This window comes from Acromyrmex echinatior, chromosome 10 (genome assembly GCF_024713525.1).
Source record: "Acromyrmex echinatior isolate Ae372 chromosome 10, ASM2471352v2, whole genome shotgun sequence".
Taxonomy (NCBI): Eukaryota; Metazoa; Arthropoda; class Insecta; order Hymenoptera; family Formicidae; genus Acromyrmex; species Acromyrmex echinatior.
In genome coordinates, this window is record NC_141861.1 from 8,168,574 (window position 1) to 8,182,129 (window position 13,556).

General features: G+C 30.7%; 1 protein-coding gene across 6 annotated transcripts in view; it reads right to left on the minus strand.

The window, feature by feature from the left end:
- Nt5b (5' nucleotidase B) overlaps positions 1 to 13,556 on the minus strand; it is a 27,942-nt gene continuing 14,386 nt past the window's right edge. For 5 of the 6 annotated variants that reach the window (XM_011065511.2, XM_011065508.2, XM_011065510.2 and 2 more), the window contains 8 exons: positions 4,740 to 4,813; positions 4,444 to 4,657; positions 3,933 to 4,356; positions 3,425 to 3,581; positions 3,071 to 3,311; positions 2,753 to 2,990; positions 2,542 to 2,661; positions 1 to 2,267 (listed from right to left, as the gene is read on the minus strand). In XM_011065511.2, coding sequence (XP_011063813.1) covers positions 2,103 to 2,267; positions 2,542 to 2,661; positions 2,753 to 2,990; positions 3,071 to 3,311; positions 3,425 to 3,581; positions 3,933 to 4,356; positions 4,444 to 4,657; positions 4,740 to 4,813 — 1,633 coding nt within the window. In that variant the 3' untranslated portion in view covers positions 1 to 2,102. Of the gene's footprint in view, positions 2,268 to 2,541; positions 2,662 to 2,752; positions 2,991 to 3,070; positions 3,312 to 3,424; positions 3,582 to 3,932; positions 4,357 to 4,443; positions 4,658 to 4,739; positions 4,814 to 7,478; positions 7,593 to 13,556 lie in introns of all 6 variants that reach the window. The other variant, XM_011065512.2, reaches the window with a different exon arrangement.

Here is a 13,556-nt window from a genome sequence, read left to right on the forward strand (position 1 = left end):
TTATCATTTCAAAAATTCTGATTTATATTTATTTTCCTTTTGTAGTCTACATTATGAGCAATTATATTATGAACTAAGAAGGGGCAGGACAAATTAACAAATCTAGGTAAATATGCTAAAAAAGAGTAAAATTTCAGTATTAAGGCATTCCTCTGACGCTTAATATAGATACATGATTATGATAATGGGTGCATTCAGTACTACAATTGCTCACTAAGCGCTTAGTATGCTTTTGCATCTGTTTGCTTTTGGCCTATATGTTTGGATCTATTGGAATATACTAATTAGAAATGCAAGAGCTCACTGAACGCTCAGTGAGCGGTAGTGAATGCACCCAATATGTTACTGTTAATATATAGTAACAAATTATTTTCCTGCAAAGAAGTAATTAAATTTGATAAGTTGTACGAATAGAGACTATATATTGCTGTTTACAAAAAACTGTTTGGAATACCCAGATAGCCAAATCTGTAGAAAGCAGATTTTTTTAAATGCTGCTACACTATGCCAACAAAATAACAACAGAATTAGATATACATAATACTATTGACAGACTGCTAGAAAAAACGTAACAGTATTTGCAAGCGTCAGATAATGTCGGCAGGATTTGCTCAGTTTCTGCCAACAATTTGCCTTCACATTATATCGACAGGCAATGTTAACAGAACACAAGCCTAATGCAGACGCAATTGATAGTAGGCTGCTGTCATTTTCTGCTCAAACCTGCTGACAGTCTGCTAGAAGACTGCAAACATTTTGCTATCTGGGATATCTTTCAAATCTTAAAATATTTACAGACTGTCAAATAAGAGCGTGATCGAGTCAATTTATTAAAAAAAATGCATTAAATAAAATTTTTAAATACATATATTCATTTTACTCGATCAAAGCAAAGATGCAATCACTTTAATAATGCGTCCAGTCACCAACAGCGTCAATAATTGCCTGGCATCTTCAAAGCATACTTTTGACTAAATTGACGGCGTATTTTAACGATAAGGCTTTCCAAATCTGACGAATCTCGTGAGATAGCTGCTTCAAAGTGTGTTTTCCACACAAGCTTGTGCTTAATGTACGCCCACACGTTTTCCACACAACGCAACCACACTCTTACTTGACAGACTGTATACATAATTATGGAATATTTTATTACTTTGTGTATGTGTGTATTGTTAATTTCATACTAACAGATCAACATTCGTTTGTATTCGATTTTTTTTCTATTGTATTTAATGACAATTTACAATGCATCCTATAATTTGATTGTATACAATAAATCAAATATTGTTATACAATAAATCAAATATTGTCTTATTTTTGCCAGTGTAAAGATTCATCTAATTTTCTAGTAATTATTTGTTGATATCTCCTGTCAGAATTACTGTTAATTATTTTATCTTTATCTAATCAATTAAAATTATTATCTATCGAGTACTTATGTAATTATTAATTCGAAGAATGATTGTATAAGATTATATTTTGTATTTGTTCTGTACACCTAACCTAAATTGCACAATTCATCGAGTTTTTTGTTCAACTTCTATTTCGATTATTTTTTCAGTATAAGTTTACATTGCATATAAAAAGTGCTGGCTGATATTCAATTTTACAATAAATTTAAAATCGTTGATGTTTTTTACTATCAAAATTCAAATATAATACTCCTCAGCCTTAATATTTTATATATATATATAATCATATATATGTATAATCATGTAAAGTTAATATACAACATATACAATATGCTAATAAAATCTATTACATATGTTATGTGTAATTTAATATCTAAATGTTTCATAATATGGACATTTGTGCGCTAATTATTACATAACAATATACCAACTACAAAACTATAATATTAAATGCTCTTTTGAGCAATCGATCAATACAAATATTGCCAAGTTTCATCTTTTAAAAAATATAAATTACCATATATATATACTTTGGGGCTAAATATTAATTATTAGCACAGTTAAAACGCGTCATATGCAACATGATTCTTTGAAACAAAATTCTATATATTGTACATTAATCGTTTTGTTTTTCAGTCACTTTCAATTATACAAGATAAAAAATAGCACTGAGTATTATAAAATATAACTTTAATTGCAATTTACGTTTCTAGATACTCTCAATTGATTAGCTTGTTTCTGCGAATCACTATCTTCATCACTACAATCTTCATCGTGTGTATGTGTAACATTACGTGGCGTTTCTGGCCTTGCATGTGGAATTTGATTATTGAAATGATCTACATATAAATTTTTCTAAACAAAAAAAGAGAAAATGCATTATTTCCATTTTGATCAATTAATAATAATTGGAGAGTCCTGTTTACCTACAAAATTATAGGGCTCCGTTTGCTTATAAAACGATTACCTATACTTTCGTTTGCAAGACGTGCTATATGTAAAGTGTTATTTGCAATATTGCTGTGTTGTAAACTATTTGCAATATCGTTGTATGCAAACGAAACTGTAGGCAATCGTTTTTGTAGGCAAAGCCCTCTCTCATAATCTTGATGTTCTTAGAAATACTTACGGAAGAAGGCCGATTATGTTCTTCTTCCTCATCTGCCAGTTTAAACGTTCTTGAACGGCTTATCATTGGTGTTTCCATAACAAATCTTTGTTCATGTGCCACTGTACTTTCATGAGGCATCTGAAAGTGTGATAAGAAAAATCTATGACTGTCTCACACGAATAAGATACAACATATAAATCATATATTCCAAATATAGCATACAACTTACTAGCATAGCAGGTGCTCTGAACATATATGAAAAAGGATAATAAATCAGATTTAAGAAAGTCGCCGCGTATAAATCGGCGTACCTCACGACTTGACTACTGAAAAATGTTTGTCTGCTTCCGCTGCGAAATAGAGAGCCCATCATGCCGTAAGCTAAGTCCATTTTGTGCGTGACATCTCTTATAGACGCACGTAACTTAGAAATATCTGGCTTTTCCTTTGTACTACTATCTAAATTTCTAAACAAGGCAATTGATATGACGTTAATGACAGCATGTTTTAAATATTTTATACAATATTTGTTATTATTACTACTCACTTGTACATTTCCCCGAGCATAACATCCAGACTTTGTAATTCGGCAAACAATTGACACTTATCGGTCCAAACATGTAACTCTTGAACCAATTCTGGAACTATTAAAAATGTCCTCCATCCTCTTATCTTCTTACTTTTTAAAATATCGCCAAATATATGGTCACCAACGTATAACACATCTTTTCCTTTTGCACCAATTAACTCTGTAAACACGTCGCACGAGCCTCCTGAATACACTTCCCCTGTTTTAAACAAAGCCAATGATTAAAAAATCTCACTTGTATATAACTAAGCAAGAAAGATTTTTTTTTAATTTTTACTAAATTACCACTTACTGTTTAATGTTTCTTATTACCTGTATGAAGTGGTCCTTTATGTGTACCAAGTTTTAAAGCACCCGTCCTTGTATCCACTTGTCGTAAGATTGTGCCTTCTCCAAAAAACAATGGCTTTCTGGCGTCTACCACAATTGTGTCGAAATAGGTTTTCCAATTTCTATGTGGTTCATCAGGCTGAAACGAAAGCAATATGTAAAAATTCTATTTACTACTTTATAAGAATACGTTTCATCATGAGTGAGTATAAGTATTTCTCGCACTTAACAAATGAGAGAGAAATTATTTTTTTAATACAGAATTTTGAAAAAAAAATTTTTCATATAAATATATAGTATATTCTATTCTAAGTTAAAAATGTGAATAAAAGATTAAAACTTTATTAGTGACATAATATAAATTTACAGTTAGTTTCTAAATATTGAGGAATTCTTCAAATTATTAACTTTCACATAGTAAATATAGCTCGCTAATTTATTTAAAACAATGAATTTTAAGAATGTTGACAGTGAATAAGAGAAAACGTACCCGTGCACCGTATGGAAAATCGAACAAATAAGTCATAATTTTGTCCGTGAAAACGTAATCACTGTTAGTTAATAAAAACAGTTTTGCTCCGCTCTCTCGGATTCTCGTAAGGAACATAGGCAACCTCTCGTCCTTCTTTACATATTCGTCTAAGTTCTCGATAGTCTTCGATTTAAGATCACCGTGAAGGTGTATCCAATCTACCGCGTTTCGGACATCCTGAAATATGCTTTTGAAGCTCATGGTGAGCTCACCTTCTTTCACTCCGGTCCTTTCTCTGGTATATTGCGGTGAGTTCGTGAAAAAGTCTATCAGACATGCCAGCAAATAGGTCTCCGGTAGATTGAACAAGGTATTGAGCACATAAACTCTAGATTCGTCTAACTGTAGAAATTTATTTGGATAAAGCTCGTAGACCTGAGAGCTGAAATGAAATAGACCAAGTAAAAATAAGAGAAATAAGGATAATATTTGCTGTACAATAAAAATGTATGTTATTTTTATCCCTTACTGTTTCAAGAACTCGAAGCCGTGGACACAGACTAAAATGTTCCCATAAGCGTCCACTTTCAAAAGATTTCCATGTAAAGTGTCGAACCATAATCCACGAACGGGAAAACTGGGATCGTATTCAAAGGCCTTGATTTCCTGTGGATATCCTAGAGATACTAAACGATCCTTAAGCAGATTGAAGCCCAGTTGCTCATATTGTGGCGACTTGTATTCTGAAATGTTTTATATAATACAGTCTCGTTTATCTCGACTTTCCTTCAAGAGTAAAAAAAAAGGATATATTGAAATAATTACCTGCTAATGTATAATCCATGTCGAAGCCATAGAACTTAATGTTCTCCAGATGAAGGCTCCGATTGACGAAGATCCTACAAAGAATAACTCATTGATTAAGAAACATCGTTAATTTACAGTAATTGGAATTTATAATTTGAAATGCGCGATTAATTTGATTAAATAAGGAAAATTTAGCGACCTATTAGCGACGATACCGATGAATAACCCGCTTTCTTCGAGATCTTCCCGTTGATAGAGAATCGATAATTGTGACAATTTCATAATATCGAAATCAATTTCTCGCTCATATCGTACACTGCTTTTCGAAGCAATAATCATTTTGTACGATACTAAACACGAAAAAAACTGCAGCATAAATCAGATTTGATGTATCGAACAAATCGCGATATCAGTGAAGTGTTGGTAAACGAGGAACAAAAGATTATATTTTTTTCTCTCTCATTCTTTCTTGTTTCTTTCTTAATGTGTTTATTATTAATCTAAATTAATTGCTGTACATATTCAACAAAGACATATAAGTCTACTCTACTATTCAATAACTTTCACAATATATAATATAATATAATAAATAACAAAAATATGGTCTTTAAGGATATTTTGGCCATTCAATATCAGCTAAAAGTATCAATCAAACAATCAGTCGAAATAGGGTAATATCAGCCATATCATTCAGAAAATTGTGATGATATTAATAAATATGCTCTGAAATCAACTGCAAAAAACAAAACAACAAATAATTTGGTTCATAATGATTTTATGCAGCAAAATAACTATATTTTTCTTGCAGTTTTTAGGTCAATAACTTTTAAACGAATAAATTGATCCAAACTTTTGCACGAATGTTAATTATTGTTTGATCATACACATCACATGTTTTAAATTTGATTTAACTCTTAATGTTACTTCTTCATCAGATTTGCAAATAAATATTATAAAAAGCGATTTTATATATGAATCAAGATTAACAAAAAAATTAAATAACTTTTAAACTAATAAGAAAATTGAGCTCAAATTTTATACAGAGATTCAGACGTAATAATCTATAAAATTTTTATATTTTTGGTAATGTTTTAAAATGTGACATATCGATCGGATTGCACTAACATTACTTTAATTTTAAGCGTAGCTTAAAACTCTTCCTTTCTGTCTTCCTTTCTTCTCTCTCTATCGGCTTCGAAAAAGAAAAAGTGATTTTTAAACTTCGCTTAAAGTCAAAATAACGTTGCAATCGGGTCTTAATCGCGAAAAACTTATTAGTTTTAATTTAATATTAGTTTTTAATATTATATTTTTTAATTATCTTCAGTAACTTACAATTAGTAAATTCCGTTTAATGTATCAAATTAAATTTAGAATAAGATGAAATTTTTCTAAAAAGGACGCAAACTCGTGCACATATAGCAATTGTTCTCGATACACTTTGCGATCGAATTATGTCGAGACGCCACAAAGATACGTTACTTATCATCGCTCGAGGCATTCGTGTAATAAATTATACATTTTGAAGTCGATCCTCGCTTTCGGTTCAACTTTCGAATATGTCAGAATTGTTGAGCCAGCAGACGCACTCCGCAGCGACTTTTTTACAGCAGTAATTGCAATCAAACATAAAGTATGAATCCAATATGAACGTTTAATCAAGAAATCAAAAGAACGACATGTGCATAATATAAAAAGTTTTTTATATTTTAGATAATTAGTCTACAATACTCTACTATTAATCTACAATATATTGGATTGGAACAAAAGTTCGTAGCGCTACTTTATTTATGTCATTCTTACATGTGATTTTAAAAAACTTTACAATTATACGTATACATTCGATAGAGCAAAGTTTCAACTTTGGGGCCATCACAATACAAGCATAGCATAAAGCTGCATATCAATGAACGCCGTATCTTCACATTTGATCTTTACATCTTTTGTAAATCAATAAGGTGTTTTTATGTCGGATACTCATTGGTCCAGTGGTTTTATCTAGCTTATGTCACCTTGTGTGTCTAAGAATCTGTTTTTGGAATTGCGGTACGATGATTTTTAATGAAGATATGAACAAAGTCAAAATGTTTCTTTTATTAAATCTGCAATAATTCAAAAATTTTGGGAAAATTAAAAAAAAAATTTTGTAGAAAAAAGTTTAAACTTTCACGAGCACGTGATAGTCCACAAAGAAGAAAATTCCTATTCTGTCTAGCATAGGTTTCAATATATGTAAAAAATGAGCAAACTCACTCGAAATGACGCGACCTTTCGAAAGTAGAGATTTTAGTTTTGAAACTTTTTCATTAAATTTAAATTTCGTTCATTTTTTAACGAAGTTGCAATTGCTTGAATTTTGAAGTTCTCATATGCTACTACCTTTTATTCCAACTTAATAATTTGGAAGAAAAATACAAAAAAAAATTTTTTCGAAAATTTTAAAAATGTAAAACTTAAAATCTTTAAAAATTACTTTACACTCTTCTACCGTCTCGAATCATTTCGTTTAAGTTAATGATAATCTGAAAAGATGCAAATATTTTTACTCTATACATTACACATATTATTCTTGCGACACATATTATTCTTGAACTAATACATTCACACCTACATTGCGTTCCGCTTCGCGTAGCTTCGTATCAACCGTTTGACTCTTTCCTTTTTTCCAATTCTATATCAGTCAGATTTTAACCTCGTATATAATTTTTACGAATTTTCAGAAATCTATACGAATAAGGTGGAGGACGATTAACTTACTCATTTTGGACGCACCGTCGCGAATTCACAAAAACTGTCGCAGTTGGCGAGGCGTCGTCGTTCACATCCTTCAGCCACATTTTTTTCGCGGGATATCAATTAATCATCAGTATCCTGCGGTTGATTTGTATTTACATTATCCAATAAGGCCTGTTCTTTGTCGCTTATTGAATTGCACTGAAACTTTCTATCTCACTTTCGTCAAACTTCAAATATACATATAACTGTTTCCTTTATATGTTCACTAGTTCAGCTACAAAGAACAGATCTACGATATAGAGGTGATAGTCATTAAAGAGATCGATAAAATTCGAGACAAAATATAAATCTAAAAGAAACTCCGAATTTCTATAACAATATATACGATAAATGTAACATAAAAACGATATTAATAAATATATCGAGTTAACTCAAAACACATTTTATTGTAAAATAAAATATAAAGCTCGATCATCCTACGCGTTCGTATAGAATTCTTTTTTCTTTTACACATTCTGTATATTTTTATTTCCGCAAAATATAAATATTCAATTAAAAATTATCTTGTATAATTATTATTAAACTTATAGTATGACGTAACATTTTTTTACTTTTATTTACAATTTTACATATAAAGTTATAAATTAAAATAAAATTCCACCCCAGTTTGAATCACAAATTGTCTATAACGGATTTAATAACAAAGACACTTCACGATAAAAAAAATTGTCAACAAGTTTACACTTTCGACTTTGTCAGTACTCGTATTTTGTATAGAAAATTACGAGAGAAAAAGCTCGAGAAAATCCTAAATCGCGAAAAGGTCGTTTCTTTTGCTAAATTTAATAAAATCTGCCAAAAGAGAAGAAGAAAGAAATATCATAACGCTATCAACGAAATGTGACGCAAGTAAGGCACAAAGAGATTTTGTGTTCACTTTCGAAAGAGAATTATTTATACAGGGCGATCTGTAAATTTTGTAGCGTGATAGCAAACCGTTTTTAACCAGAAGAAATCATCGATGATACACTCGCGAAAGCTCGGTACCGCGACGCAACGTTAAATCACGGTTCGGAGCGAGCGTGAAAGGCGTTGCTTTGACAATGAAAGAAAAAAAAATCGACGGCAACGACGACGATGCTGCCCGTTCAATGACCAAACGTCAACTGGTCCGTAGAGAGCCGTTGGAGTCGGTTAATACGTAACGATGGGAGCTAATTCATCGTCTTCCGGAACACAAACTTCCCCCAATCCAAGGTGATCGCGTGCAGGACTATTATTCCCAGTTCCATCGACGGCTAGATCAGAGAGTTCTGTATATTGTTTGTGCTCACTTGAATTCACTTTGTAATTGCGATGCCGCTATAAGAGGCAATGACGATTGTATAGTGCATAAATAGACGTACCTAATAGGTAATATTGAATTTATAATATTAAATTATACCTAATTTGAGTTATTTTTAATAATTCTTATAGATTGCCATTACTGTATGTTGTTAATTTAACTAAAACAATGGAGTCAAATAATTTAATTCAAGAAATGCATTAAATTTGATTCAAATTTAGTTTACTATCTACTAAGTGCGTACGTTGATATGGCTGCTGTTTACTTTGAAAATTAAATAAGCAGCGATTCAACTATAGAAATGAGTTGATTAGATGTAGTTGTTTTTTTAATTACATGTTTTGTATTAAAATAATACCCTTATTAAAAATTACAAAATGTTATTCAACTTAAAGGATCTAAATTTGATCTTTTAATATTTAACAGTGACAGACTGTACGTTTCTTGATTTTATTCAAACGTCTTTTAAACGTTTTTTAGACAGTTTTCATAAAAATGTCTTTAAGACTCCTTTTAGACGTTTTCTTGAATTTGAACTATTTGTCCAAGTAATTTTCCGATGGAAATTGAAGATCAACATCTCTTTTCAATTCGATATTTTAGAGAAAGATTATGATTTAAACTACACTTTAAATTCTTTTTAGACTGATAGTGACAATCTCATAGGAATACAGTCTATTCTTACATTTACAGCCGAAAAACGTTCGAACGAGACATGTATTTTTCTCCTTTTTTTTATTTCCTCTGATCTCCTTTCCGAGTATATAACGGGTTGCAAGAAAGCTCATTGCTCCTTTTTTTTCTTTCTTTTATATCGATACCAAAGAATTTCCGCAAACTTTAATGGAACGATGGCTCACGCGAATTCAGCGCGCCAGGTGAGTCATATCACCTTGTGCTTGGTACACGCGTGAGAGTTTAGTTGTACCTAATCTAATTTTAGACGTCCTGAAATTGTCGATTTCGATCCTACGTTTGCACATGTGCCGAATGAACTTTAAGGCCGACTAAGTTTACGTTACCGTATGCACGGTATGCGCTGTTCCGATCATTCAGAATACAAATTCGAGTATGCAATTAGAGTACTTGTATGACTTGATTAAATTTGTTGATAGTGTGAAATGCTAAATATACATATTTTATTCAATATTTTTTTTAAAAATGATTGAATAAAAGAAAGAGAGAGAAATATATATTATAATAATTGTTACTAATAGTAATAATATATTTCTATATAGTATGAAATTATGAACAATAAATAATGGATGTATATTTCTTTTTCTTTTAAAGTTATCCTTTCAAAAGATTATTAAAGTGTCTTTTAACAGAATCAAATATTTCTGTTTGTATTGTATTGTAATATATTGCGGCTGATAGCCAAGCTTATAATATCTATCTAAGAATATCAAGATGTTCCAATTGGTCAATTTTGCGTGCAATCTTGTTAATTATTCCTTCTTGAATATTTTATCTTGTTCAACGGATTTTTAGTTAAGTTGGTCAAAGCGCTGCATAAAAGGATGTGTGCATACCGGCACGCAAGTCACGGGTGAGGCACACACCGCTTGCACTTTCACCAATAATTTATTCGCGATATCTACCATGCCGTGTCTACATTATTTCTGCGCATAAAGTTATTTCAATAATTAATTTGTTTGACTATTAATGATCAATATATATGGAAAGAACGATTTTGTTGTATCTAAAAACTTAACTAAATAATATTTTTGACTACTTTTAAGGCTTTCACGGATATTTTCTTGAAAAATACCAAAGGGTTTATGGGTTATCACCGTTTCGTGAATCTTGCCTTTTGCTTCATCAAGCTGAGGAGCGCATTGATAACTTAATTAGAGATACAAATCTATAAATAATTTTAGATCGTCAAAATAACTATATAGAAATTTCAAGTATAATGAGCAATATTGCAAAAAGGTTTGATATTCTATAGCAATTAGTTTGAGTGTTCTATATAATTATTTTAATGATCCAACAAAATTATTTTCAAATCTATAGCTAAATTTTTCAACAAAATCTTTCCTTGTAGATATCAATTATAAGATCGACGAAGGAAAGAAGAAGAATTTCAATCAAAATCCTTAAAAAAAGATTTAAACCAAGCATTCTGCATTCCTGATTCAGCAATCAATAAAGGAAGAAATCAAAAAATCTGAGAAATATATATACTTTACATCTATATATTATTCATAATTATCAATTCCCTCTATATAACGAGCACTACTTGAAAGTAGTAGTTGTGACGTTGATAAATATTTATGGCGCAACACTAATAACAATATGAATGAATTACACGCGAGTTTACTATTGCGAAGTGGAATTTCTCACGTTGTGCCAAAAGTGTCTGCCAGTAACTCGAAATAAGTTGTGGCTGTTGTATAAGTTAGTTGTTACTTTTTGTATATTTACAGTAGATAAAATAATTATGGACGAATGATTGTACGCGCATCAGTGCCCTAAAAAGATATGTATTTCAACGGCAGCGAATAAAGAAAACATTTGTTAAAACATGTACTTAAATCTTCATAGTTCTTTTACCATGATGTTTTATATTACAACTGAAAGATTTCTAAAAGAGCGTTTTTAATTATATCACTTTACATGCAAAGCTTCATGCTTTAATTATTAATTTTATTACAGCAATATAGTACAGAGAGGATTTCTTAGACTTTAGGTCCAGAAAAATCTATGCATCAAGGTTTAATATAAATTGTTATTAACTGTTATTGCAAAGAACAAACGTCGCATAGGCTTTAATTTTTCGATCAGAAACTGCAAATTCTACACGCATGCGTATTTTATCATTACTGTTATATATAGCAACGGACTCCTGTGAAGCAATACTTTAGCGTTATTAATTAAATTACAACGGCAATTGTCGTTACTGCTATCTACTTAGTGAAGAAACTTGTTTACGTCGTTCGAAATTTTTAATCACTTTATCGCAATTGACTCATAAAAGTATCTTGACAGTTCTTGGTCCAACAGATTACAATGAACATACAATATGTGGATGAGAAAGAAAAATGCTTTTGCATCGTATAGAGATAATACTTTATAATGGAATCATATATCGAGTATATCTTCTCATTACTATTTACATATATAAATAAATAAACTGAATAGATACATTCATACTTTATCAAGGATTATTCTGAAATACGTTTATTACACTTGCGTAAATTATTTTCGCGTTTTATTGCGTTAATTTTAGGAATATATGCGTAGCGAAAAAACAAATTGGCTAACGATTTTCTAACAATTTTAAATAGTAAATTAATTTTAAATTATACTAGCTTTAAGAATATTTGTCAAAAAAGAAGATAGAGAAAGAAAGAAAGATAATTATTTCTAAATATAATATTTATATCTAAATATTTCGTTGACTAGTCGCAGGTATCGTGAGAAATATAAGCACAATGTAGGAAACAATTACACGGAGTGAAATAACTGTTGTCGAGTATAATGAAATTCTAAGAAAGATTGCTAAAGAATCTCGTATAGGGTGATGAAACTCTTTTATTCTCTAATAATACCATTGAGCATGTTAATCTATTGCGATTATTCTCCCTATACATATATGGTTTGATTGATTCTCTGCATTGTTCTCTCGCATTATCATAATGACGAAATAGCGAGCATTGCATGTCGTACTTTTAGAAATATATCTGTGAAAAGGGAGATAAGGCACAAATTATTATAATGGCTATTTCCGTCTTCAACAAGAAGACAATGAATTATTGAGCTTAAGCAGATGCCTTCGACCTTTGAGATTTGGCACTACTTCACTGTCTGACACAAGATAAATTTCGTCAGTGAATTACGACGGCATTTTAGATGTAGGAATTAATTGATGGAGAACGTCGCAGGTATTTAAGACAGGTATTACAAGAGATTGCAATAAATTTAAAGAGTATGTATAATACTATATTGTATGTATATCAGTATTAAAATGCAGATACTCAAAGAATCTATCTTTTTTATTCCTCGTTTGTTTTCTTTATAAGAGACACAATAAACATACAATATAATTCTAACATACAATGTAACTTTCATACAATATAAAATATAAGTAAATATATATATTAGGTAAACTTAATTTTTGTTAGAGGCTTCAATGCTGACGACTTTCGACGGTAAAGTCACATGTCTTTTGTATTTCATACATTGCTGAAAGTGATTCAGTTCTCACAAGTTAGATTTTTCGACATCAAAGAGATTTTCCAATCAATTGAAAATGAATCGCAATAAGCTGTTTTTCCAACAGTACTTCGACCTCAAGAAAACCGCAGCTGAAACGCGTTTATTATTCGAAGTGTATGGTGATGAAATTCCATCGGAAAGAACATGTAGAGTTTGGTTTGAACTCTTTTGAAACGGTGATTTTGACATGAGATAAATTCGAAACGGCGATTTTGACGTGAGATGAATGAAGAACGTCCCGGACAATTGAAAAAATTTGAATATGAAGCTGTAAGAATTGCTTGATGAGAATCCAGCTCAAACGCTTTTAGAGTTGTATTCATTCATTTTAGGTATTCATCTTCCTTTCGAAACAAATCAATTTTGGAAACAAAAAAAATTACAGGAATTAAGTTTATCACTTAATAATAAACGTAAAACCATGAAAATAATCAAGGTTGTCACAAATTCCTCATCCTAAAAAATAAAACCCCATAACAGTTCTCTGATTTTAAGACAAAATTTCATGATATTCCCTGACTTTTAATATTTTG